At 40.2% G+C, this 26539-nt stretch overlaps 1 protein-coding gene across 1 annotated transcript in view; it reads left to right on the top strand.

Annotated features, from left to right (window-relative positions):
- Positions 1–26539, top strand: part of LOC119844686 — a 72949-nt gene that overhangs the window by 6150 nt on the left and 40260 nt on the right. Inside the window, exons 3-7 of the mRNA XM_043499681.1 lie at positions 3873–4098; positions 6376–6499; positions 9939–10107; positions 10239–10415; positions 10670–11218. Of these exons, the coding sequence (XP_043355616.1) occupies positions 3873–4098; positions 6376–6499; positions 9939–10107; positions 10239–10384 (665 nt within the window). The 3' untranslated portion in view covers positions 10385–10415; positions 10670–11218. Of the gene's footprint in view, positions 1–3872; positions 4099–6375; positions 6500–9938; positions 10108–10238; positions 10416–10669 lie in introns of the transcript that reaches the window.

Consider the following 26539-nt stretch of genomic DNA (forward strand, 5'->3'; position numbering starts at 1 on the left):
CTTGGACCAAACTATCAAGATGTTTGGATCCATGTTGTGGTTCAGCATATTATAAAGATAGGAATATCTGTGATATCCAGACCTGAATCCAAGTTTCGATTCTGAAGTCTTCCAAATTCTGATCCAGGGTTTAGGTTCAAGCCTCTCTCTCTCTCTCTCTCTCTCTCTCTCTAACTCTCTAAATACCAGAGTTTACAGAGAATGTTAACGTTATTTAAATGCTACAACTATTATAATTATGTTGAAAAACAAACCTGCATATTATAGGTTAAGAACTTCTGAAAGTACCAATGCCAGTAATTCAGAGGTAATTTGTTAACACAGAGCAACCGCTTTGCTTGTGCTTTCCCTGACAGTCAAGAGTGCCAAACCATTTTTGAAGAGTGTGATTTTTCTCCTTTATTAAAACATTAAAGGACCTCCACTTCAGATACACAAAAGTGCTCCTTCACACAGACATGAGAGCTAATAGAGGTTTTCAAGCTCATGTAGAGTGTCATCATTTATTCATTCAGGATTAAAATAATTGGGCAAAAGACCAGCTAGTGTAACTACCCAAGTGAGTTTTAAAATAGATCAATTTACTGCAGAATATGCGACATTTTGCAAAACAATACTTTTCACCTAACTCATAGCAGTGTTTTTTCTCCAAGTGCTGGTGCATATATATATTCCACTCAGGTATGTGCTTTCCCAGTGCACTAGAGCCGGAGACTTGTAGATAGGAGTTCCCATTGGGGCGGCACATGTGCCCTGAGAGTCCTCATACCTCTAACCAAGGTCATAAGGGACTCGGAGCTGCCTGACCTCTCTTTCTCACTGCCTGTGGCTCTCAGTGATGCCTCAAGCTCACTGTCTTTCTAGTGCTGATGAGCACCCTTTTCTTTTAAATAGTCCTAGAGTTGTTAGCTTAGTCTTACTGTGGATAGATTAGCTTGTTAGTGTTTCCTTTGGAGTGAGAAAGAGTGTGTGTGTGTGTGTGTGGTTTTTTGTTTTGTTTTCTCCCTGATAGGACTACTTGTATCTGTTTTTACTCCTGTGGTGGTACCCCAGTACTGGAATAGCTATGCATAGAAGTCCCCATGTTTTAAAAATTGCCCTTCTTGTGAGGCAGTTGTGGCCATTAACAAAGAGCATACTAGATGCCTCATTTGTCTAGGTGCAAGACTTATAAGGGACAAATGTATCTGCCAGCCCTTTACTAAGGGGATGCAAAAACCTCAGGAGGCGTGTCCAAGGACATACCTCATGGAAAAATCCATTTGTCCTGCCTCCGATCCAGGCCATTCTGGAATTGAGCAAGCTTAGTACTCCTCCACCAGAAGTGCTCTGGCTGCTCCATCTACTCACAGAGGAAGAAAACCCCTGAAAACCTCCAGAGGAAAGAGACATAATTTTCCATACCAGGGGACATCTGGCCCAAATTGCCAGCTCTCTGGAGATCAAGAATGCATTGAGAACCAAGAAGGGCTCCTCGAGCATACACAGGGACTCCAGTTGCCACACTTCAGCTGCTAAAATTCATATAAGCTGTCTGGTACTGAGCTAAAACTGAGATCTCCAGAGTGCCCTTGGTACCATATAGCTGATGTATGTAACTCTGGTACTGTTAACTCTGGTGCCAACCACATTGGTACCATTGATATGGGTACCTAATCTATGGTCAATGACTCCAATGCTGGTGGCCCTGAAACCAATGCCATTGATTTCATTGCATGAGGTATACCAGTAACTGTGGCATTGATGCTGTCAGTATAGTTGACTCCCCAGCAATATATGGCAGCCAGGAAGCTACTCTACGTATTGGCACCGGAGTCTTGCTGCAACAGACTATTCTCTTGGTGATAACCGCAGTTCCACCAACATCAATGGGTGCATGTCTGGAAGAGATTTAGACCCAAGCACTATGGTCAAGTTAATTGGGGCTGTCATTGATTCTACAACTGCTAGAGCCTACCTGCATTAGGAAGGGTTCTAGTCAATGCTAAACTTGTGTACCAGTCTGCAAGTTCATGAAAGGACAATAGAAATCTTGTCTGAGGCAGTTAGGGCATGTGACATCATGAACGTATGTGACTCAGCATGCTAGACTTCACTTACAATGCATGCAAAGCTGGTGGAGATGTGTGGATTGACCAAACAAGTACCCTCTGGACATCCTGATTCATTTACTTGCTCAAGTTCTATCATCCATGTATTGGTGGATGAGTCTGCAGAACGATTGCTGGGGAGGTACTTTACACTCCTCTTCTTCCAGCTATATGGTTCATCGAAGAATCATCCCTCCATATAAACTTGTTGGATTTAAGGGGCATACACTGAACATGCAGAGCTTTTCTCACCTCCATCAAGTGCCTGATGATACTAGTGATGGCGACAAGGTGGGTGAGGCAATACCTTTTATTGGACCAACTTCTGTTGGTAGAAGAGACAAGCTTTTGAACTACACAGAACTCTTCAGGTCTGGTGATGATGGACAACACAACTACAATGTTGTACCTCAACAAACAGGGTGGAGCAAGGTACAGTCCTCCATGTCTGGAGATGGTACAAGTTTGGCACTTCTGCATTTTAGGGTGCAGTACCCTCAAAGCCTGTTACCTTCCTGGAGTGCAGAATGTTCTTGCAGATCACCTCAGCAGGAGATCCCAGGAAAATCACAAGTGGTCACTGAAAAACAACATAGTGTGTCTAATAGTCCAGAAATGGGGATATTCCGGTGTCACCCTCTTCACAACCAGACAAAACTGAAAATGTCACTGTTTTTGTTTGAGGGCTAGTCAGTCCAGGTTCTATCACAGATACATTGTGGTTAGTACTGCAAATAAACTTACATTGTGAGATGCACAGTACATAATGACCACCCAAAGAGAGAAGCATCTACTAGTCCCTAGGTTGAACAGAACCTGCATATCACCTTCTAGTGATTGGCCTTTAACTTCAAGGCTTTAAGAACATTATTTCCAGTAGAGATAAAAAACTTCTTAAATATTATTCATATGTACATTTCACAATGATTATGACAACCAGTAAGCTACTGGCTCTCAGAAGAGTCCTTACATTCCACCCTTTGGTATATAGATGCTTGACCCAGGCAATCCCTGTAAACCTATATGTGCCCTTTTGCCATCTGCCAGCTGGCACCACGGAGTTCCTGAGTCACAGTTGTCTATTCACACATTTGTTGAACATTATTCCATCACAATAGCTTCCAGATCTGATGCAGGCTTTGAGAAATGTGTTCTTCAGTTTTGTTTAAGTAGAGTCCAAATTCCCATCACCTAAGGAATTCTTCTGGGTAATCACCTGAAGTGGAATAAATATATGTGCACAGGCACTCCAAAAAGAAGAAACCATTTCTTCCCTGTACAGTAACTGTGGTTCTTCAAGATTTATTGTGCACATATATATTCCATGAGTCATCCTCTTTCCTCATTACTTCGGAGTCTAATGTCGCAAAGATTCTGGTGCACAGGAACTGAGAGGGCTTTGCACCCTCAGTTGGAGGTACGAGGACCCTCAGGATGCATGTGCCATCCCAATGGGGTATTGCTGACTAGAAGTATTTGGCACAAGTGCACTGGGCACACACACCTGAAGTGGAATGCATATGTGGCCAATGCATCTCGAAAGACAACAGTTATTGTACAGGTAAGTAACCGTTCTTATTGCAAATTTTATATCTATTGTCTTCCAGTACTCTCTGCTTTGAAGCAAATGAAGTTCAAATATTTGATTTCTTAAACAAACAGTTCTATTTTAGATATTCATTTCCATTTTATTTTTTGGTGATACTGCCATTGGTAACTTTTTGAAAGAGTGGAAAAGGTAGCTATAATTCATTAGTCATTTACTATTTATATTTGTTACAGACAAGATGCATATTGGTCCTGACATACCCTCACCTATTCTAAATTGCTCTGCAAGTGATATACTGGGAGACTCAATCTGTGCCATAATCTCATTAGATTATGATAGTATGTTAACTGTGTGTGAAAGACTAAGTGGAAAATTACTTCCAAAGACACTTAGACAGTTTATCTGGACTGATAAACTTTTAAAAGCAGATACAAAAGTTGACAAGTTTGAAAGAATAACGTAAGTATTTATTGTTTTCCTCTGTTGAAAAATATTGTGGTGTTGTTAGTAACTGCAGCCATCTAATTCTTGGACTATTAATATATTCAAAGTAATCCCTGATTCTCTGACATGAAATTAGCCCAAATGTTCTTCAAACTGTTGAGAATAATACCACCTTAACATCAATCATAGAATCATAGAATCATAGAATATCAGGGTTGGAAGGGACCCCAGAAGGTCATCTAGTCCAACCCCCTGCTCAAAGCAGGACCAAGTCCCAGTTAAATCATCCTAGCCAGGGCTTTGTCAAGCCTGACCTTAAAAACCTCTAGGGAAGGAGATTCTACCACCTCCCTAGATAACGCATTCCAGTGTTTCACCACCCTCTTAGTGAAAAAGTTTTTCCTAATATCCAATCTAAACCTCCCCCATTGCAACTTGAGACCATTACTCCTCGTTCTGTCATCTGCTACCATTGAGAACAGTCTAGAGCCATCATGTTGAATCATCTTGAAATACAAGTAGGAGAGAGGTTCCTCTCTGAAGTTTGTATTAACTCCCACCTCTTGGAATATCCAAGAAATGCAGAAGCAGTTTAGTGACAATTGACTGGCTCCAGGACACTTTCAGTTTCTGCCTGCCTAGATCTCTGTAATCACAATGTTACTTTTCATTCAAATGAATTTTTATAATTCAGCTCCTCTCCCATGTTGTAGTCACTTGATGTTCTAATATGAAACAAGAGCAGGTGTAAATAGAACAACCCACAGCAACTTCTAGGTAACAAACTGTGAGCAAAATCAGACCTTGTTCTGTCGGATCTCCCCCTGAAATGAATGAGAACCTTTGCCTGTGGGGTAAATGCTTTTCTTTGCTCTGAGTTCATGTGGCTGAAGGTGGAGCGTTGGAGACCTACAGACACTGGGGCATGAGGAGGAAATCAGGCCATGGAGCCAATCTGTAGCTGCTTGCGTAGCTCTGGAGCAGCCTTGGCACCTGCCTCTGGCTCTGCATTTGGAAGTACCCCTTCTGGCAACAGTTGGTAACTGGCTTGGTGGTAGATCTGCTTACCCCACCCATCTCTTCAACCCCCTCTGTGCCTTTCTCCCAAAACTGACTGCACAGAGGACTGCTGAAAAGCTGGGCAGGTGAGCTGGCAGAAAACCAAGTAAGTGTCAAAACCTGCCTGATTTCCATCAGAATTTTGTCAAAATCATCAGATTCCTGCAGAACATTTCAATTTTGTTTAATTGACATTTTTCTGTTGGAAAATTTCTATCCAGGTCTACTTTCATGCCTCCCAAATATTTTAAAAGAAAAATAAGTCTTTTTCTCTGTTTCTTCTTCCCTTCTGGGGAAATAATTTGACTACTTTATAAATGTTTTTGTTTGTGGGTTTTGTCTGTGTGTATGTGTGTGCACGGGCACGTAAATTACTGAGTGGAAAACAGTTGAATATTTTGATTCCGTTCTAAAATCTGTGAGATCAGTGGTCCTTGTTATCCCTTGACAGAAAAAAATTCATAGGTCCAACTCGTATCAAAGTTCTCTCTCGTGAGTACATGAGCCACTCCCAGTTGATTGTCAGTTTAATTGTTCTGCAGAACACAGATGTTGTGGGAAGTCATAATCATGGATGGAGTGGTGCTATCTCTGGAAGGTAGGGCCAATCTCACAGAGGGCTTTGATTATCATTTCATAGACCTTGAACTTGATCCTATATTCAGTGAAGAATCAATGCAGAAAACTGGATTCTGATTTGATAAAGTACTGATATCTTTGAAGATGAGGCTTTTTGGAGGCCCATGGAAAAGTCTAGTAATTTCATGCTTGCATGATTTCCAAATGTAGGGCTGAATTGTGTCCCTGGTTATGCACATGCATCTCTCATTGACTTGAATGGGACTTATGTGCATCCAGCAGAGCCCTGAGCAGATACATATTGTGGGCCAGATACTCAGCTCTTGTAATTTGATATGTCTGTTTATACCAACTGAGGATCTGTCCCTTTGTGTATTATTGTTTCCGCCCCACCCTCCATCATTTCCAGAAAGTTTGAATTCGCTGTGAAAGGGGCATATTCTAGAATGGCTCATTGACATGATGAATGGGCATTTCTGGAACTATTGCATCACAATATAATAGTCTGCATTGTGTCTGAATGCTGATGTGTAAAGTGAGTATTTTGGATAAATTTAGGTACCAAGTATTTTTATGTCAATTCATCTCAGTTCATAACAAGCTTTTGAAACTTATATGTAATCAGGGAAATTAATCGGTGCTTCACCTTCTCAGAATTCTCGAGAGAGAAGCTAGAGTGAAGTTTGGACAAACAGTGGAGCACCGAATTGCTGAACTGAAAATTAGAAGTGCCACCCGATCACCAATTTCAGGCCTTATTGAAAATGCAGTTGTGGAGGTTAGTCAGAAAATGTAAAACCTGGCATGCTAACTATTTTTTATTCTATATTTTCTTACTCCTTGTCCTTAGCACTTCATAATGAATATTTGCACTATGTAATGGTGATTACAACCATATTCATTTGGTCATAGCAATATTACCATTCTGTTACATATTTCCAAATATCAGGTAACTTCTGGGTTTTTCTTCTCCTATTCTTAATTGGTAATCATTTTGCTAATGTTCTCCTAGCTGGCTCCTTTGGTTGGTTACTGAATTCTGGAATATCATTGCAAACACCATAGTATGATTTCAACCAGTCCACAAGATGGAGTAAACTTTGTCTTCTTGCACACTTGAAAGTGATTCTTACAGTAGAGAGAAGCCTACTGTTTATAGTGCCATTAAATAATTCAGTGATCTATAACTCACAATAAAACCAAACATCAATTTTATTCTAAAAGTAATGTGCAGCGTGAACAAACTAGTGATAGGTGGAACAATATTTCCTCATAAAGAAACCCATTAAGTGACATAGAACTCCCCAGATGCTACTACAAAGAGCCAGATAAATCACTTCTACATTTTAAGAATGTTTTGCAGTTCTTTGGCAGATGTTCATGTGTGCAGGGGAGCAGATGTGGGCACAGTGACCATAACCTTTGTGTTGATAAATTGAAGATCAAATTAAAGAGGATGAAGAAGGTTAAAAGACATCAGCAATGCACAATTAAAAGACCCAAATACAAAAAAAGCTTTTCAGCTTGAACTGAAGAACAGGTTCAGTATTCTAATGGACTTAAGTGAAGAAACCCAAAACATTGATACTTTATGGGAAAACATCAGATAGTGCTATCTAGAAAGTTCAAAGACAGGTCTAATAACAATGAAATCTAAAAGGAAAGGATGGATTAGCAATACTACTTGGGCAGCTATGGAAAAGAGAAGAAATGTAAAGCAAAAACTCACGAATGCTAAGTCATGTGAAGAGACAAGTAAGTGGCAAGAAGAATACAGTGCTCTAGACAGAGAGGTTAAAGGGAATGCTAGAAGACATAAAAGAGCATATATTGATAGAAAATGTCAAGAGACTGAAGAGGTAGCCAAAGAGGTGACCTTATAACCTTGTATAAGGCAATCAAATAGCTAACAGGAACCTTTAGAAGTACCGGAGGCCCTACTAAAGATGCAAACAGAAAGACTCTTTGTACAGAAGAACAACAGAAAAGATGGGCAGAACATTTTCAGGCTGTTTTAAATAAACCATGCTCAAACAAACTACTAGAAATGTTTGATGATGACCTACCACTGGAGCTTGATATTGATTTAGGAGATCTTACAAATGAAGAAGTTAGAAAAGCCATCGGTATACTAAAAAATGAGAAAGCAGCTGGAGAGAATAATGTTACTGGAGAGATTCCCAAAGCAAGTGATGAAACAGCCCTCCAGACTTTCCTTGTGTTTTTGGATAGAATATGGAATAAAGAAAATAACCCAACCCAGTGGAAGAGAGGCTGCTACTCTGAAACTTAGGATGATGGTATCACCTGATGTAACTGGAGAAAAATCACATTCCTCTTGGTGCCTGGGAGAGCCATTTGCAATAACATCTGGTAACGTATCAAGAAACAAATAGACTTTCCCCTTAGAGAGGAACAAGCAGGTGTTAGACCACTGAGATCATGTGCAGGCCATATTGTTGCTCTTAGACATACTATGGAACAAGTGTGGAGTGGCAAGCACCTCTTGTGATAAATTTTATACATTTGCAGAAGGTTTTGATAGTCTGGCAAATTTTGGCACACTACAGAATACCAGCAAAAATAATTAGACTAATCAAGGATCTATATGATAATGCTGAATGTGCAGTCAGAGATTGTGACAATGTCAGCCAATGCAATGACAACTGGAGTAAGGTGAGGGTGTATTATGTCCCCACTATTGTTTGCGCTGGTCATTAACTATGTCATGAAGAAAGTAACCACAGAAGGCAATCAAGGTATTTTATGGACAAATAATAAAACACAATTGGATTACCTCTTTTTTGCTGATTTACATTGTCCTACTTAGTTCAACAATTCACTTAATGGAAGAAAAGACTTAGCTTTTGGCAAATACAGCAAAACAAGGTGGTTTGTTCATCAACAAGGGGAAGAGAAATATGGCTATCAGTGTCTCAGAAGTTACCATTAGTGTGAACAAAGAAACACTAGAAGAAGAGTAATTTTACTAATCTATGGAGTTAAATGTGCAACGATGATGACACTATGTTAGATGTCAAGCAATGAATATCAAAAGCAGCAAACAACCTCAATTAAACTTGAAAAGATTTGGAATAGTAGCATGATTGGCACTGACATAAAACTATGTATTTTTAACGCTTCCATCATGTCTGTTTGCCTTTATGAACCAGAGTCATTGAAATCTACAACAAAATTCATTGATAAGATCAAGGCATTCCAAAGATATATAGATAGATATAGATATACATATTCATTTACATATATCTATATACATGTATCACTGCATTGAAAAAAGTATCTTGCAACATCAGAATTCCAAGCAGAGCAAATCTGGAAATTTAGTGAGGATGGACTTATTTAGGACATGCTTTAAAGAGCCACCAACACAATTTCCACAACAAGTGATAATATGGAAGAGAAAAAGAGAGAAACCTAGAGAAACATTTATGCCTAACAGTATCAAAAGAAGCCAAATCCATCAGCATGACACTGAGAAGCCTGAACAGACTAGCACATGACTGAAATAAATGGCGGAAACTGGTTGATGTCCTATTGTGCACCTGAGAGCGCAAGAGGATAAAGAAAGAAGAGAAAATATGAATGAGTAATTCAAAGGTTTATGTGAAAAGAAATACTCAGTGATTCAATGAACAAAAAGTTAAACTACCACCTCACTAGGTGACAGCTCAGGCACAGCCCAAACAGATAACACTGTGCATGCACTTAATGAGACCAGTGGTTTTCAACCTCTGGTCCGCAGATCTCTGGGAGTCTGCAGACTATGTCTAAGATTTCCAAAGGGGTCTGCACCTCCATTTGAAATTTTTTAGAGGTCTGCAAATGAAAAAATGTTGAAAACCACTGAATTAGACCATGTCTAAAGCCTCTGTAATTAATCTACCATATTCTTATGATGGTCAAGATTTCTTCCAGTCTGGTATTCAGCCATTGCTTTCTCCAAAGAAAAACTTCCTTCTTCTAGAACTGTTAAGAGGGCTGTAAAGCTGTGACTTTTTTAGTATTTAAACCCTAGGTTTACATCACACAAAGTTAATATCAATACAGCTGAATCCAATTCTTTAATGGTGAGAGCTTGTACATTCTGACTGAAATAAATATCAAAATGAAATTGCATTTACTTAATTTATATTATTCCTTAAAAACATTGTTTTAATTTAAAATATTTAACATGTTTCTTTCCTTCTACCCAACAGAAATATGAAAAGACACCCCGTATGCATTCTTTTGCCACAAATAAACAAATGATTTCAGAGACCAGCAAAACCTTAAATGTCCTCTATGTTTTCAGTGGCACATATGAACCCTACCTAATCTATTGGCTTTTTCCTTTGCAAATGGCATTTAAGCAAATAATGCCTACAGGTAAATAAATTAAATCACAGAAAATTGCTTTAGACCTATATCACTTTTCTTAGGAGATGATAAAGAATCTTCAGGGCTTTGACAAAGATATTTTCACTATTCTATAAACTAATAAATATTTTAATTTTTAGCTGAACATCCCTATGAATTGGCTATGTACCTACATTGCCTACATCAAAACTTATTCCCATCATGGACAGAGATCTTTGCAATGGCTGAGTGGATGATGAGCCTTCTGGAGAGAGAGGACACTGAATTCTTCACTCATCTTCAATAGTGTTTCAGAAAGAATTTTTCAGTTGAACCAAAGATATAATCTATTGATTTTTTTTTAACTATAGAGTCTTTTATATTTATGCTATTTGCATAAGTTTAAAATAAAATGTTTGCTGTAGTAAAAGTCATCATATGGAATAAAGTTGTACTTTTAAATATGATTTGTAAAATTATTAAATGATCTTGAAATATACATAGATAGCTTTTTATCTCTGGGGATAATGTTTCTGATTTTTCTATATTATAACATATCCCATCTAATATACTCTCTTTTTTTTTTCTTTGCAGGATTTCCTGGTGGAGTTGATAGTTTGAGAAGGAGAGAGAGCTCAAGAACTGTACACAGCCACAGACAGATCTGAGCAAAACAAACATCTAACCAAGGAATTGCTGGCAAGCCCAGTCATTTTCCTCAGAAAATGGATGGGTGAAGTAAGAAATCCTAATTTATGTGAATGAATTAAAAAAAACAAAAAACAAATGCAGAGATTGATTCTTGTCTCACTCACACTGTTGTAAATCAGAAGTAACACTGATTGCATCTGGAGTAGTTGTTGTTGTTGTTATTATTATTATTATTGTTTTATATATGTTACCATAGCATCTAAGAGCCCGAGTTGTGGACCCAGGACCCCATTGTGCTACATGCTGGACAAACACTGTTTTTTTTTCTGTCAAACACTGCCCACCTACCATAACAATCTGAAGCTTGTTTCTGGGTATCATTAACAAAGTGTTAAACCATACAGGTACCTATGTGAGTAGGAAGAGCAAGATTTGGTGTTTTACAAATTAGAAATTGCCTAATATATTTTTAATACAATAAATTTCATAATTTTGTGTAAGGCTTTGTGAGTATACTGGATTTTCCTGCAGTGTTGTTGATTTGGGATCAAATGTACATGCAAGATTGGAATCAAAAGGTAATGGAGAATTTCTGTCTCTCAATCCTTATGCTATTAAAGGATTCACTAATGGCTGCCAGTGATTATCCAGCTATAAAAGAGGTACATACAACAATGCTTCATGTTACCTTTCAACTAATTATCTATTCTGTTGATAAAAATAATCACCAAAGGCATGTTTTTATTTAAAGATTTTTTCAAGAACATTTGGTTCCTTCAAAGCAGAAAATTCCATTGGAGTTTCCTTATTGTGATGCACATTTTTATGTATATAATTTTTTGAGATTTGCAAGTAAATTATGGGCAAAATTGTGGTCTGTTTCACCTATGCAACCTTACTGACTTCAGTGGGGCTGCATAGCCATAACTGAGAACCAAATTTTGTCTAAAGGTGTATTAGTCTGTAGAGATAGAGGTGGTTAGGGACTATTTAGAAAAGCTGGACGTGCACAAGTCCATGGGGCCGGACGAATTGCATCCGAGAGTGCTGAAGGAATTGGCGGCTGTGATTGCAGAGCCCTTGGCCATTATCTTTGAAAACTCGTGGCGAACGGGGGAAGTCCCGGATGACTGGAAAAAGGCTAATGTAGTGCCCATCTTTAAAAAAGGGAAGAAGGAGGATCCTGGGAACTACAGGCCGGTCAGCCTCACCTCAGTCCCTGGAAAAATCATGGAGCAGGTCCTCAAAGAATCAATCCTGAAGCACTTAGAGGAGAGGAAAGTGATCAGGAACAGTCAGCATGGATTCACCAAGGGAAGGTCATGCCTGACTAATCTAATCGCCTTTTATGATGAGATTACTGGTTCTGTGGATGAAGGGAAAGCAGTGGATGTATTGTTTCTTGACTTTAGCAAAGCTTTTGACACGGTCTCCCACAGCATTCTTGTCAGCAAGTTAAGGAAGTATGGGCTGGATGAATGCACTATAAGGTGGGTAGAAAGCTGGCTAGATTGTCGGGCTCAACGGGTAGTGATCAATGGCTCCATGTCTAGTTGGCAGCCGGTGTCAAGTGGAGTGCCCCAGGGGTCGGTCCTGGGGCCCGTTTTGTTCAATATCTTCATAAATGATCTGGAGGATGGTGTGGATTGCACTCTCAGCAAATTTGCGGATGATACTAAACTGGGAGGAGTGGTAGATACGCTGGAGGGGAGGGATAGGATACAGAAGGACCTAGACAAATTGGAGGATTGGGCCAAAAGAAATCTAATGAGGTTCAATAAGGATAAGTGCAGGGTCCTGCACTTAGGATGGAAGAATCCAATGCACCGCTACAGACTAGGGACCGAAGGGCTCGGCAGCAGTTCTGCGGAAAAGGACCTAGGGGTGACAGTGGACGAGAAGCTGGATATGAGTCAGCAGTGTGCCCTTGTTGCCAAGAAGGCCAATGGCATTTTGGGATGTATAAGTAGGGGCATAGCGAGCAGATCGAGGGACGTGATCGTTCCCCTCTATTCGACACTGGTGAGGCCTCATCTGGAGTACTGTGTCCAGTTTTGGGCCCCACACTACAGGAAGGATGTGGATAAATTGGAAAGAGTACAACGAAGGGCAACAAAAATGATTAGGGGTCTAGAGCACATGACTTATGAGGAGAGGCTGAGGGAGCTGGGATTGTTTAGTCTGCAGAAGAGAAGAATGAGGGGGGATTTGATAGCTGCTTTCAACTACCTGAAAGGGGGTTTCAAAGAGGATGGCTCTAGACTGTTCTCAATGGTAGCAGATGACAGAACGAGGAGTAATGGTCTCAAGTTGCAATGGGGGAGGTTTAGATTGGATATTAGGAAAAACTTTTTCACTAAGAGGGTGGTGAAACACTGGAATGCGTTACCTAGGGAGGTGGTAGAATCTCCTTCCTTAGAGGTTTTTAAGGTCAGGCTTGACAAAGCCCTGGCTGGGATGATTTAACTGGGACTTGGTCCTGCTTTGAGCAGGGGGTTGGACTAGATGACCTTCTGGGGTCCCTTCCAACCCTGATATTCTATGATTCTATGATTCTATGATTCTATGATAGTCCAGGCCTGGGGGTGTCAATACTTCCCTTGAATTACTTGCTAAATTTCCATTTACCATTAATGGGAGTACTGCATCTACAGAATATGGAGAATATACCCTGCAATATTTGTTAGCATCAGCAATTGCATTGTAGGTTGCCCCAAAATGTTTCTCATTAAGGCCCTAATTCAAAGCACTTAAGCACATGGTCAGCTTTAAACACATGCTTAAATCCATCCCTAATGAGCAAAGGACTTAAGCTTATGTTTCAGTCCTATTGAAGTCAAATTACATTTACACCAACTCTAAGGGATTGCCAGACCAGTGTAAAAGGGATTTGGGCCCTATTTTAATTTGTTCGGCTTTTTAAAAAACAAAATCTACATTTTTAGGTCTATAGCTAATTAAGCACCCCTTTAAAAGGTAAAAATCTTGAAATTCCTACTAAAAATGAAGAAATTACTAGAGTAAATGGGAATTGAGTTTTTATTGGAAAACAAAAATAAAGTCTTTTTGAATGAGTGCAGTTTAGGCTGTAAGCAAAATAATGAGCATAGGAAGTAAAGTCAAGGCAGTTTTTTGTGATTATAGTGCATTCTTAAAACAACATTTATTTTTAACAAAACAACAACAACTTTACTTCCAGCCAGGAAATAGTCTCAGAATCCATAAAATATTAACAGATCTGTTTCATATAGAGTAGTGAAAATTTTTTTTTCTTTTTCAGGTGTTTTTGTTCCATGGTTGTCATCTTCTTACAGCTGATATTCTAAGAGCCTGGATTCATCTTCAGCAAGGTGGTTTACCAGCTGACATCCCTGGGCTTAGCAGGCAGAATCAAAGGTAGAGAACTTCCCTTGCTTTACAGATACAAGGATGTACTGATTTGGAAACATGCTGCTGAAATTAAAGGGCTGCCTTTAAAAAAAAACAAAAAAAACACCACCTTCATAAAACTATATTGAACACTTTGTAGGCTGTGTGGTAGGGCCCCAATTCAGCAATGTACTTAAAGCACATGCTTTACTTTAAGCAAACGAGTTGTCTTTTTGTACTAGTTGAACTAATCATGTGCTTAAAGTTAGGCAAGTTCTTAAGTACATTGCTGAACCGGGGCCTAGTTTGTTAACCTGCCATATATATTCATTATATTCACTTGATAATATTCATGTTACAGATAAAAGTTAAATGTAGCTGAAGGCACATACTGCTGTGAATATCTAAGTACCTAGGTAGATAAAATGGCCTAGCATTAGCACTCTGAACCACCAAACAAGAAAGCTGTTTTCTTATACCACAGATCAAAGGAAGCTGTATGCACTGTGTAAAGGTAGAGCAAACCTCTGTTTGTGTTGGGGATGGGTGAGAAGGAGGGTTCTGCAGTGACTTCTCCTATCTAATTGTATGGACATTATTGATAGCCTTCAAAAGGAACATCATCCAGACTATCTTGACTGGAGATTTGCAGTTACAATGCATGCCTTAATGGGGGAGGGAAGGTTAAAGGAAGGAGTATCCTCTGCATTCCTTCTGGGACATGTCTGACCTACTGGAAAGAAAACAAAACATAAACCTAGAGATAACTGTCACAGATACGCTCTCAAGCGCTCAAAAAATGCTCAGGCCCTCTGAAATAGTGAGACTTGCAGGTTCGCATGTCATTCCTACCTTGTTATCACAATATTGGGCAGTCATAGTCTTGATGCTGTGTTTTTATTCTTGGCAGTGTTGCTTTCAGGTGCTGTCCTAAGACTATATCTACATGTGAAACCTTACAACAGGCAGCATAGCTGTACCGATGCAGCTGTGCCACTGTAAGATTTCCTGTGTAGCCGCTCTATGCCGATGGGAGAGAGCTCTCCTGTTGACATAATTAAACCATCTCCAATGAGTGGCGGTAGCTATGTCAGTGGGAGAAGCTCCCCCACTGACGGAGCACTGTGCACACTACCACTTAAGCCAGTGAAACTTACGTTGCTCAGGGGTGTGGGGTTTTTTTTCACCCCCACATGAGTGGTAGTGTAGACATGGCCTAAGAGCACTGTCAAATTCATGTGGGCATACTCACATAGTGCAGAGGAATGGTGCATGTTATAATGTTGACCTACCCCCCTACACCTGGACCAGTCCACACAAGAGATCCACTTCCTGGATACTACGGTGCTAATAAGCGATGGTCACATAAACACCACCCTATATCGGAAACCTACTGACCGCTATTCCTACCTACATGCCTCTAGCTTTCATCCAGATCATACCACACGATCCATTGTCTACAGCCAAGCTCTACGATATAACCGCATTTGCTCCAACCCCTCAGACAGAGACAAACACCTACAAGATCTCTATCATGCATTCCTACAACTACAATACCCACCTGCTGAAGTGAAGAAACAGATTGACAGAGCCAGAAGAGTACCCAGAAGTCACCTACTACAGGACAGGCTCAACAAAGAAAATAACAGAACGCCACTAGCCATCACCTTCAGCCCCCAACTAAAACCTCTCCAACGCATCATCAAGGATCTACAACCTATCCTGAAGGACGACCCATCACTCTCACAGATCTTGGGAGACAGGCCAGTCTGAAGCAAATACTCACCAGCAACCACACACCACACAACAGAACCACCAACCCAGGAACCTATCCTTGCAACAAAGCCCGTTGCCAACTCTGTCCACATATCTATTCAGGGGACACCATCATAGGGCCTAATCACATCAGCCACACTATCGGAGGCTCGTTCACCTGCGCATCTACCAATGTGATATATGCCATCATGTGCCAGCAATGCCCCTCTGCCATGTACATTGGTCAAACTGGACAGTCTCTACGTAAAAGAATGAATGGACACAAATCAGACATCAAGAATTATAACATTCAAAAACCAGTTGGAGAACACTTCAGTCTCTCTGGTCACTCGATTACAGACCTAAGAGTGGCTATCCTTCAACAAAAAAGCTTCAAAACCAGACTCCAACGAGAGACTGCTGAATTGGAATTAATTTGCAAACTGGATACAATTAACTTAGGCTTGAATAGAGACTGGGAATGGATGAGTGATTACACAAAGTAAAACTATTTCCCCATGTTATTTCTCCCCCCCATCCCACCCCACCCCCCACTGTTCCTCAGATATTCTTGTTAACTGCTGGAAATAGCCTACCTTGCTTGTCACCATGAAAGGTTTTCCTCCTTTCCCCGCCCTGCTGCTAGTGATGGCTTATCTTAAGTGATCACTCTCCTTACAGTGTGTATGATAAACCCATTGTTTCATGTTCTCTCTGTGTGTATATCAATCTCCCCTCTGTTTTTTCCACCAAATGCATCCGATGAAGTGAGCTGTAGCTCACGAAAGCTTATGCTCTAATAAATTTGTTAGTCTCTAAGGTGCCACAAGTACTCCTTTTCTTTTTACCCCCCTACTGTGTTACTTCTTCCTACATTTCTTCAGTCATGGGATCTTCCTTATAACATTTGGACGTTGAAGGGCTGCATGAAACAGTGTCTCATTTGACTCATAAATTAGGGAGGGCAGTACTAAACCTTTCATTTATAATGAATATTTCATATCTGGAAATGCCTTCTATATGGTATGTGGAAACATTTTTAATATAAATAGATAGTTGGGTTGCTTTGTTTCTTTTTGTAACAATCAACAAAATACTTTAATGAGCAAAAGTATATCAAATGAGAATTTAATTCAGATTGTGGCTTATTGCTATATGCACTAAAAATAGGGAATTCATAGATTCATAGATACTAAGGTCAGAAGGGACCATTCTGATCATCTAGTCTGACTTCCTGCACAGCGCAGGCTACAGAATCTCACCTACCCACTCCTATGAAAAACCTCACCCATGTCTGAGCTATTGAAGTCCTTAAATCATGGTTTAAAGACTTCAAGGAGCAGAGAAGCCTCCCTCAAGTCAACCATGCCCCATGCTACAGAGGAAGGCGAAAAACCTCCAGGGCCTCCTCCAATCTGCCCTGGAGGAAAATGTCTTCCCGACCCCAAATATGGCAATCAGCTAAACCCTGAGCATATGGGCAAGATTCACCAGCCAGATACTACAGAAAATTCTTTCCTGGGTAACTCAGATCCCATCCATCTAATATCCCATCTCAGGGGATTTGGCCTATTTACCCTGAATATTTAAAGATCAATTACTTACCAAAATCCCATTATCCCATCATACCATCTCCTCCATAAACTTATCAAGTAGAATCTTAAAACCAGATAGATCTTTTGCCCCCACTGCTTCCCTTGGAAGGCTATTCCAAATATATTAATGTTTATATGTGCAGGCCACTTGCTGATCTGTCTCCAAGGCTCAGCTCAATGGAAGGTATGTAGCTGTTTGTGTTCATGCTGTTATTTAAGAGCATGCCTTTGGTACCTAATAACTTTTGTATCATAGGCAAGATTTCAGATATAATAAAAAGTACAGCTTACTTCTAAAAGTTCATTTAAACCTTCTGTTCTCGCCAAAAATATTAGAAGAAAGTGTCTTAGGCCCCAATCCTATATCCTGATGGTACTTCACACAGTGGTTTGCCTGTGCCAATCAGATTACAGGATTAAGTCCTTAATCTTTGTTATAGTGTTCCTACCAATAAATGCTGGAATTTTGCAATATACGCATTTTTCAAAGGAATGCATAGAAGGAATTATTCTTCTTTAAAACTGGAAAAGTTGCATGCCTTTTGGTGAAATTTGAAGGAAATGTTTTAAAATATGTGGAAAAGACAGTCAGTTATTGTGGTTTAAGCTTGCATCCATGTAAAAGTTTGCAGAAGAGTAGAATGGTCCTGAATATTCATCAGATTTCTCTTCTGTTGTATTCCTAAGAATATAATGTTCCATATAATTAGAAGATTTCTGCAAAATTCAAAATTTTCAGTGTAAATTTTGTTTTTGAGGATTTTAAACTTTTGCCAAGAAGCCCAGATTTTCTACAATAGCCTCTAATTTTGGATGCTTCAATTTCTGTATTCAGGCCTTCTCACAATTGAGTCCTGATTTTTAAAGTTTCTGAGCACCCACAGCTTCCGTTGATTTCTATTTGCGGTGTGGGGATTCAGCACATCTGAAAACTGGTCCAAGGCTTCCATAACTGAGGGACCTGAACTCAGTGGTCACTTCTGAAAATTCTGGCTATATTTTGTGTTTAAGACTGATAAATGTATGGGGTGAAATTCTGGCCCCATTGACATCAAAGGCAAAACTCCCATTGACAGTAGTGGGGCCAGGATTTCATCTCTAGAGCTTGATCCTGTGGGTCATATCAGGCAAAGCTCTTGTTGAAGTCAAGCCAGATGTTTGCATTTTTTTTAAATGCAAAAACATTATCCAGTTCGGTGAAATGTTAAATAATCTTTCCAGTTCACTATATGCTACAGTATAAAAATCTTCCATCTCATCATCCTTTTACTTAAAACATTATAAATCAGAAGTAATTCTATTAAAATCAGTGGGATTACATCAGGGTAAAATTGGTGTGAGAGGAAAATCATACCCTTGAGTCTTTGGCTCCCTGAGCAGACGAAAATAGTTGTAATTTCTGCTCATTGCACAGGAGGGTGCTCATCCTCCGTGTCCCTCTACAGGAAAGAGAGACTTCTATGGTCTATAGGTGGTTTCTAGAATAAAGTAGTAGTCTGAACTGGTCTTTTCTTATAGCTGCAGAATAACACTGATAGTAGCTGTTAAAATAGTTATTTCTAATATGTGAAGTTGGCAAGGAGACATTTGGGAGTGGTGGGTTAATTGCTGCTATGGGAGATGCATACAAAGGTATATCAGTCAGATGATGTATCATACTGACAGTACACTATGTAAGACATTAGAGTTCTCTAGTGGGCATGTTTTAAAAAAAGTTTGGTGAATCTACAGTATAATTTTTCCTTAACAAAGTTTTTCAGTAACAAAAATTCTTCCAGTCTGTCTAAGAGCCTGATTCTGTAAACCCTTACATTTTACAAGACAGAACCATTAAACAGGGAAAGAACTAATAAACAGATCTAAATTCTATCTTTTGACACACGCACGAGCACGCACGCTTGGATCTGGCCTTAATCCTGATCAAAACTTCTGTAGGAAAATATTGTACTGCCCTGTTTATGGAATTCATATAAGTTCTTCTGGGTAAAATAGACATTACCCAAAATCTAAACATTTCACCTTGCAGCTAGAACCCATTCTGTGGTTGTAAAATGATATTATATCTTTCAGTATCTGAGACTTAGAAATATTACTTAATGTATTGTATTTGATCTACTATATTTGATTCTTTGTAATTTAACCTTTGTGATTTTCCTTACAGCAAGAAGAAAACAATTTTTGTTCTTTTAATTTAATAGGTAAAAGTGTAATATACTTTTGTTTGGGCTCAGAAGCCACCAAAGGCTCTGACTAACCTAATTTATAATCAAGGATCAAACTATTTAAACATTACGTTGGCTAATTACCTTTGGTGTAATTTGTTTTGATAGCTGGAAAGGTTTCTCTTGGCTTCCAGGACGTCTTGCCAGTTGGAGTGAAGGATGTTTTACTGAAGCTAGTTTTACCAGTACCACAGGTTGAGATATCACACACTGTAAGTGGTAATTTAATTATACCTTGTATGTTCTCACAGGCATTGTGATAATCTTTACTTTACAAAAGAAAAAGGTTTAGTGCTCTTTTTATTGAGACTATTTATCATCAAGAATGTTTTTTGACTGAACAGAGACCTAAACAAATCAACAGATAAAGAGAACTCTGTCATTAATTATTGTTACCTACATAAGAAAAACCTTAGATTGTGATTGGATGAAAATTTTCGTGTGAAGACTCAGTAAGTTTCTATTGTTTACGTCTTCAGAAGTTAATAAAATTGAGGTCTTTTCCAGGTATCCAGTCAGACCACTTGTGCAAATAAATACACTGTGACTGGCTGAAGAAAATTAATTGAAAGCTATTATTTCACCTCGCAGGAGGATAATTAATTTTTTTGATCCTCTATGTGCATCTGTCTTTTAGCTTCTAAGGAAAAACTGTTACCTCGTTGAAATGCATTACCATTATGGAAAGATTTTCCAGATGTTTCTGATGAAAACTCTCAGAAAATAATTAATAAAACATATATTGGGCCAAATCTTCTTTTGCCAAACTGAAAAGGATTTGATCCATTAACTTCAGTACATATTGTATATTTGCTTCACGCCAAGTCAATATTTACCTCTCTGGTCAATAAAGTTTGTTTTTCACCTTACAAAAGTCAATATTTACTTATTATTTTTAGTTCTGTGACAATGTACTAAATTCTGTGTTTCTAGCAGTTTGGAGTCTTTCATTTCTTAAGGAAAAGAATTTGGTTTAGTAGAGGTCTGTTATTTTATTACGAAGCCTTTCCCACAACTGGAGGAATTTGTCCAGCATATAATAAATTTAACAGGATTATGAGCATAACAGTTTACAAGCACAAAAAAAAATAAATTAGAAAAATGGGTGAATTGAGTAAATATAATACTGAATTAAGCAATGCATAACCCCATAGAGTGGGTGTTTATACCTTCTTTGCATTTTAAGAGAGCATCTTCTCTGATTTCCATGGATCTGAAATGCCAAACCCTAAAACAAATATTTATGGCCAGATCCTCAGGCTGTTAATTCTCCTTCAAAGTCAAGAAAAATGTGCAAGTTCATACCAGCTAATGATCTAACTTTATATATTTACTGATTTGAATTATCAGACTGAAGGAGGACTGCAAAAGTTTAACTGTAAGCAAACTTTGGCCCCTAACAATAGTAATGGGAGTTACGACTGGACAAATCCTGCATACATCCTGAGAAAATGCTTCCCTTCTTTAATAAACACTTAATTTTGTGCACATCCCATGTTCCCACAAAATCAGCAGGAATGTTGGTTGCATATGAATTGGAAAAATGAGTCATTTTCCTGCAAATAAGTATACAGGTTGAACCTCTCTAGTCTGGCACCCTTGGAACCTGACTGGTGCCAAACCAGAGAATTTGCCAAACCACGGGAGGTCAATATTGTAGCGATTGGGTCTCTTTTTATTTTTATCCCACTGAGGCGAATAAACGCTTGCAATGCCGCCTACCAAGGCTTACTGGCTCTCTTCATAACAAAGTAAAGGAGTACTTGTGGCACCTTAGAGACTAACAAATTTATTAGAGCATAAGCTTTCGTGAGCTACAGCTCACTTCATCGGATGCATTTGGTGGAAAAAACAGAGGAGAGATTTATATACACACACACAGAGAACATGAAACAATGGGTTTATCATACACACTGTAAGGAGAGTGATCACTTAAGATAAGCCATCACCAACAGCAGGGGGGGGAAGGAGGAAAACCTTTCATGGTGACAAGCAGGTAGGCTAATTCCAGCAGTTAACAAGAATATCAGAGGAACAGTGGGGGGTGGGGTGGGAGGGAGAAATACCATGGGGAAATAGTTTTACTTTGTGTAATGACTCATCCATTCCCAGTCTCTATTCAAGCCTAAGTTAATTGTATCCAGTTTGCAAATTAATTCCAATTCAGCAGTCTCTCGTTGGAGTCTGTTTTTGAAGCTTTTTTGTTGAAGTATAGCCACTCTTAGGTCTGTGATCGAGTGACCAGAGAGATTGAAGTGTTCTCCAACTGGTTTTTGAATGTTATAATTCTTGACGTCTGATTTGTGTCCATTCATTCTTTTACGTAGAGACTGTCCAGTTTGGCCAATGTACATGGCAGAGGGGCATTGCTGGCACATGATGGCATATATCACATTGGTAGATGCACAGGTGAACGAGCCTCTGATAGTGTGGCTGATGTGATTAGGCCCTATGATGGTATCCCCTGAATAGATATGTGGACAGAGTTGGCAACGGGCTTTGTTGCAAGGATAGGTTCCTGGGTTAGTGGTTCTGTTGTGTGGTGTGTGGTTGCTGGTGAGTATTTGCTTCAGATTGGGGGGCTGTCTGTAAGCAAGGACTGGTCTGTCTCCCAAGATCTGAGAGAGCGATGGCTCGTCCTTCAGGATAGGTTGTAGATCTTTGATGATGCGTTGGAGGGGTTTTAGTTGGGGGCTGAAGGTGATGGCTAGTGGCGTTCTGTTGTTTTCTTTGTTGGGCCTGTCCTGTAGTAGGTGACTTCTGGGTACTCTTCTGGCTCTGTCAATCTGTTTCTTCACTTCAGCAGGTGGGTACTGTAGTTGTAGGAATGCATGATAGAGATCTTGTAGGTGTTTGTCTCTGTCTGAGGGGTTGGAGCAAATGCGGTTATATCGTAGCGCTTGGCTGTAGACAATGGATCGAGTGGTATGATCTGGATGAAAGCTAGAGGCATGTAGGTAGGAATAGCGGTCAGTAGGTTTCCGATATAGGGTGGTGTTTATGTGACCATCGCTTATTAGCACCGTAGTGTCCAGGAAGTGGATCTCTTGTGTGGACTGGTCCAGGCTGAGGTTGATGGTGGAATGGAAATTGTTGAAATCATGGTGGAATTCCTCAAGAGCTTCTTTTCCATGGGTCCAGATGATGAAGATGTCATCAATGTAGCGCAAGTAGAGTAGGGGCATTAGGGAACGAGAGCTGAGGAAGCGTTGTTCTAAGTCAGCCATAAAAATGTTGGCATACTGTGGGGCCATGGATCCTTAGAGTGATCACTTAAGATAAGCCATCACCAACAGCAGGGGGGGGAAGGAGGAAAACCTTTCATGGTGACAAGCAGGTAGGCTAATTCCAGCAGTTAACAAGAATATCAGAGGAACAGTGGGGGGTGGGGTGGGAGGGAGAAATACCATGGGGAAATACGAACATGATACAGTTCTGTGGTGACCTAGAATCCTATTTTCGACGTCTCAGACTCAAGGAATATTTCCAACACACCTCTGACCAACATATTAACCCACAGAGACCTTCCTGCCAACACTACAAAAAGAAGGATTCTAGGTGGACTCCTCCTGAAGGTCGAAACAGCAGCCTGGATTTCTACATAGACTGCTTCCGCCGACGTGCACGAGCTGAAATTGTGGAAAAGCAGCATCGCTTACCCCATAACCTCAGCCATGCAGAACACAGTGCCATCCACAGCCTCAGAAACAACTCTGACATCATAATCAAAAAGGCTGACAAAGGAGGTGCTGTCGTCATCATGAATAGGTCAGAGTATGAACAAGAGGCTACTAGGCAGCTCTCCAACACCACTTTCTACAAGCCATTATCCTCTGATCCCACTGAGAGTTACCAAAAGAAACTACAGCATTTGCTCAAGAAACTCCCTGAAAAAGCACAAGAACAAATCCGCACAGACACACCCCTGGAGCCAGGACCTGGGGTATTCTATCTGCTACCCAAGATCCATAAACCTGGAAATCCTGGACGCCCCATCATCTCAGGCATTGGCACCCTGACAGCAGGATTGTCTGGCTATGTAGACTCCCTCCTCAGGCCCTTCGTTACCAGCACTCCCAGCTATCTTCGAGACACCACCGATTTCCTGAGGAAACTACAGTCCATTGGTGATCTTCCTAAAAACACCATCCTAGCCACTATGGATGTAGAAGCCCTCTACACCAACATTTCACACAAAGATGGACTACAAGCCGTCAGGAACAGTATCCCCGATACTGTCACGGCTAACCTGGTGGCAGAACTTTGTGACTTTGTCCTGACCCATAACTATTTCACATTTGGTGACAATGTATACCTTCAAATCAGCGGCACTGCGATGGGTACCCGCATGGCCCCACAGTATGCCAACATTTTTATGGCTGACTTAGAACAACGCTTCCTCAGCTCTCGTCCCCTAATGCCCCTACTCTACTTGCGCTACATTGATGACATCTTCATCATCTGGACCCATGGAAAAGAAGCTCTTGAGGAATTCCACCATGATTTCAACAGTTTCCATCCCACCATCAACCTCAGCCTGGACCAGTCCACACAAGAGATCCACTTCCTGGACACTACGGTGCTAATAAGCGATGGTCACATAAACACCACCCTATATCGGAAACCTACTGACCGCTATTCCTACCTACATGCCTCTAGCTTTCATCCAGATCATACCACTCGATCCATTGTCTACAGCCAAGCGCTACGATATAACCGCATTTGCTCCAACCCCTCAGACAGAGACAAACACCTACAAGATCTCTATCATGCATTCCTACAACTACAATACCCACCTGCTGAAGTGAAGAAACAGATTGACAGAGCCAGAAGAGTACCCAGAAGTCACCTACTACAGGACAGGCCCAACAAAGAAAACAACAGAACGCCACTAGCCATCACCTTCAGCCCCCAACTAAAACCTCTCCAACGCATCATCAAGGATCTACAACCTATCCTGAAGGACGAGCCATCGCTCTCTCAGATCTTGGGAGACAGACCAGTCCTTGCTTACAGACAGCCCCCCAATCTGAAGCAAATACTCACCAGCAAGCACACACCACACAACAGAACCACTAACCCAGGAACCTATCCTTGCAACAAAGCCCGTTGCCAACTCTGTCCACATATCTATTCAGGGGATACCATCATAGGGCCTAATCACAACAGCCACACTATCAGAGGCTCGTTCACCTGCGCATCTACCAATGTGATATATGCCATCATGTGCCAGCAATGCCCCTCTGCCATGTACATTGGCCAAACTGGACAGTCTCTACGTAAAAGAATGAATGGACACAAATCAGACGTCAAGAATTATAACATTCAAAAACCAGTTGGAGAACACTTCAATCTCTCTGGTCACTCGATCACAGACCTAAGAGTGGCTATACTTCAACAAAAAAGCTTCAAAAACAGACTCCAACGAGAGACTGCTGAATTGGAATTAATTTGCAAACTGGATACAATTAACTTAGGCTTGAATAGAGACTGGGAATGGATGAGTCATTACACAAAGTAAAACTATTTCCCCATGGTATTTCTCCCTCCCACCCCACCCCCCACTGTTCCTCTGATATTCTTGTTAACTGCTGGAATTAGCCTACCTGCTTGTCACCATGAAAGGTTTTCCTCCTTTCCCCCCCCTGCTGTTGGTGATGGCTTATCTTAAGTGATCACTCTCCTTACAGTGTGTATGATAAACCCATTGTTTCATGTTCTCTGTGTGTGTGTATATAAATCTCTCCTCTGTTTTTTCCACCAAATGCATCTGATGAAGTGAGCTGTAGCTCACGAAAGCTTATGCTCTAATAAATTTGTTAGTCTCTAAGGTGCCACAAGTACTCCTTTTCTTTTTGCGAATACAGACTAACAGGGCTGCTACTCTGAAAACTGTAAGGAGAGTGATCACTTAAGATAAGCCATCACCAACAGCAGGGGGGGGAAGGAGGAAAACCTTTCATGGTGACAAGCAGGTAGGCTAATTCCAGCAGTTAACAAGAATATCAGAGGAACAGTGGGGGGTGGGGTGGGAGGGAGAAATACCATGGGGAAATAGTTTTACTTTGTGTAATGACTCATCCATTCCCAGTCTCTATTCAAGCCTAAGTTAATTGTATCTAGTTTGCAAATTAATTCCAATTCAGCAGTCTCTCGTTGGAGTCTGTTTTTGAAGCTTTTTTGTTGAAGTATAGCCACTCTTAGGTCTGTGATCGAGTGACCAGAGAGATTGAAGTGTTCTCCAACTGGTTTTTGAATGTTATAATTCTTGACGTCTGATTTGTGTCCATTCATTCTTTTACGTAGAGACTGTCCAGTTTGGCCAATGTACATGGCAGAGGGGCATTGCTGGCACATGATGGCATATATCTACCAATGTGATATCTGGACGGTCTCTGATGGCTTATCTTAAGTGATCACTCTCCTTACAGTGTGTATGATAAACCCATTGTTTCATGTTCTCTGTGTGTGTGTATATAAATCTCTCCTCTGTTTTTTCCACCAAATGCATCCGATGAAGTGAGCTGTAGCTCACAAAAGCTTATGCTCTAATAAATTTGTTAGTCTCTAAGGTGCCACAAGTACTCCTTTTCATCTTGGGTCTCTGCTCTAGGTATATCCAGAGTAGGTGAAGTGGAGACAACAGGATTTTCAATTGTAGAGTGCTGCTTACCTCTCCTCTTCGCTACCTTTAACCAATCTTCCAACTTGGCTTGTCTCACGTATTTTGGTTTTTCTTTAATGACTTTTTCTTGTATCAGATAGAGAGACATGATCTCTTACTCAGAAATGAAATGTCTTTTCTCCAGTCCTTCTATTAAATTTGTTGCCAACTGAATACATTTTATCAATAGAAATTTTTTCTGCGAC

Source organism: Dermochelys coriacea, chromosome 17, assembly GCF_009764565.3.
Source record: "Dermochelys coriacea isolate rDerCor1 chromosome 17, rDerCor1.pri.v4, whole genome shotgun sequence".
NCBI classification, from domain to species: domain Eukaryota; kingdom Metazoa; phylum Chordata; order Testudines; family Dermochelyidae; genus Dermochelys; species Dermochelys coriacea.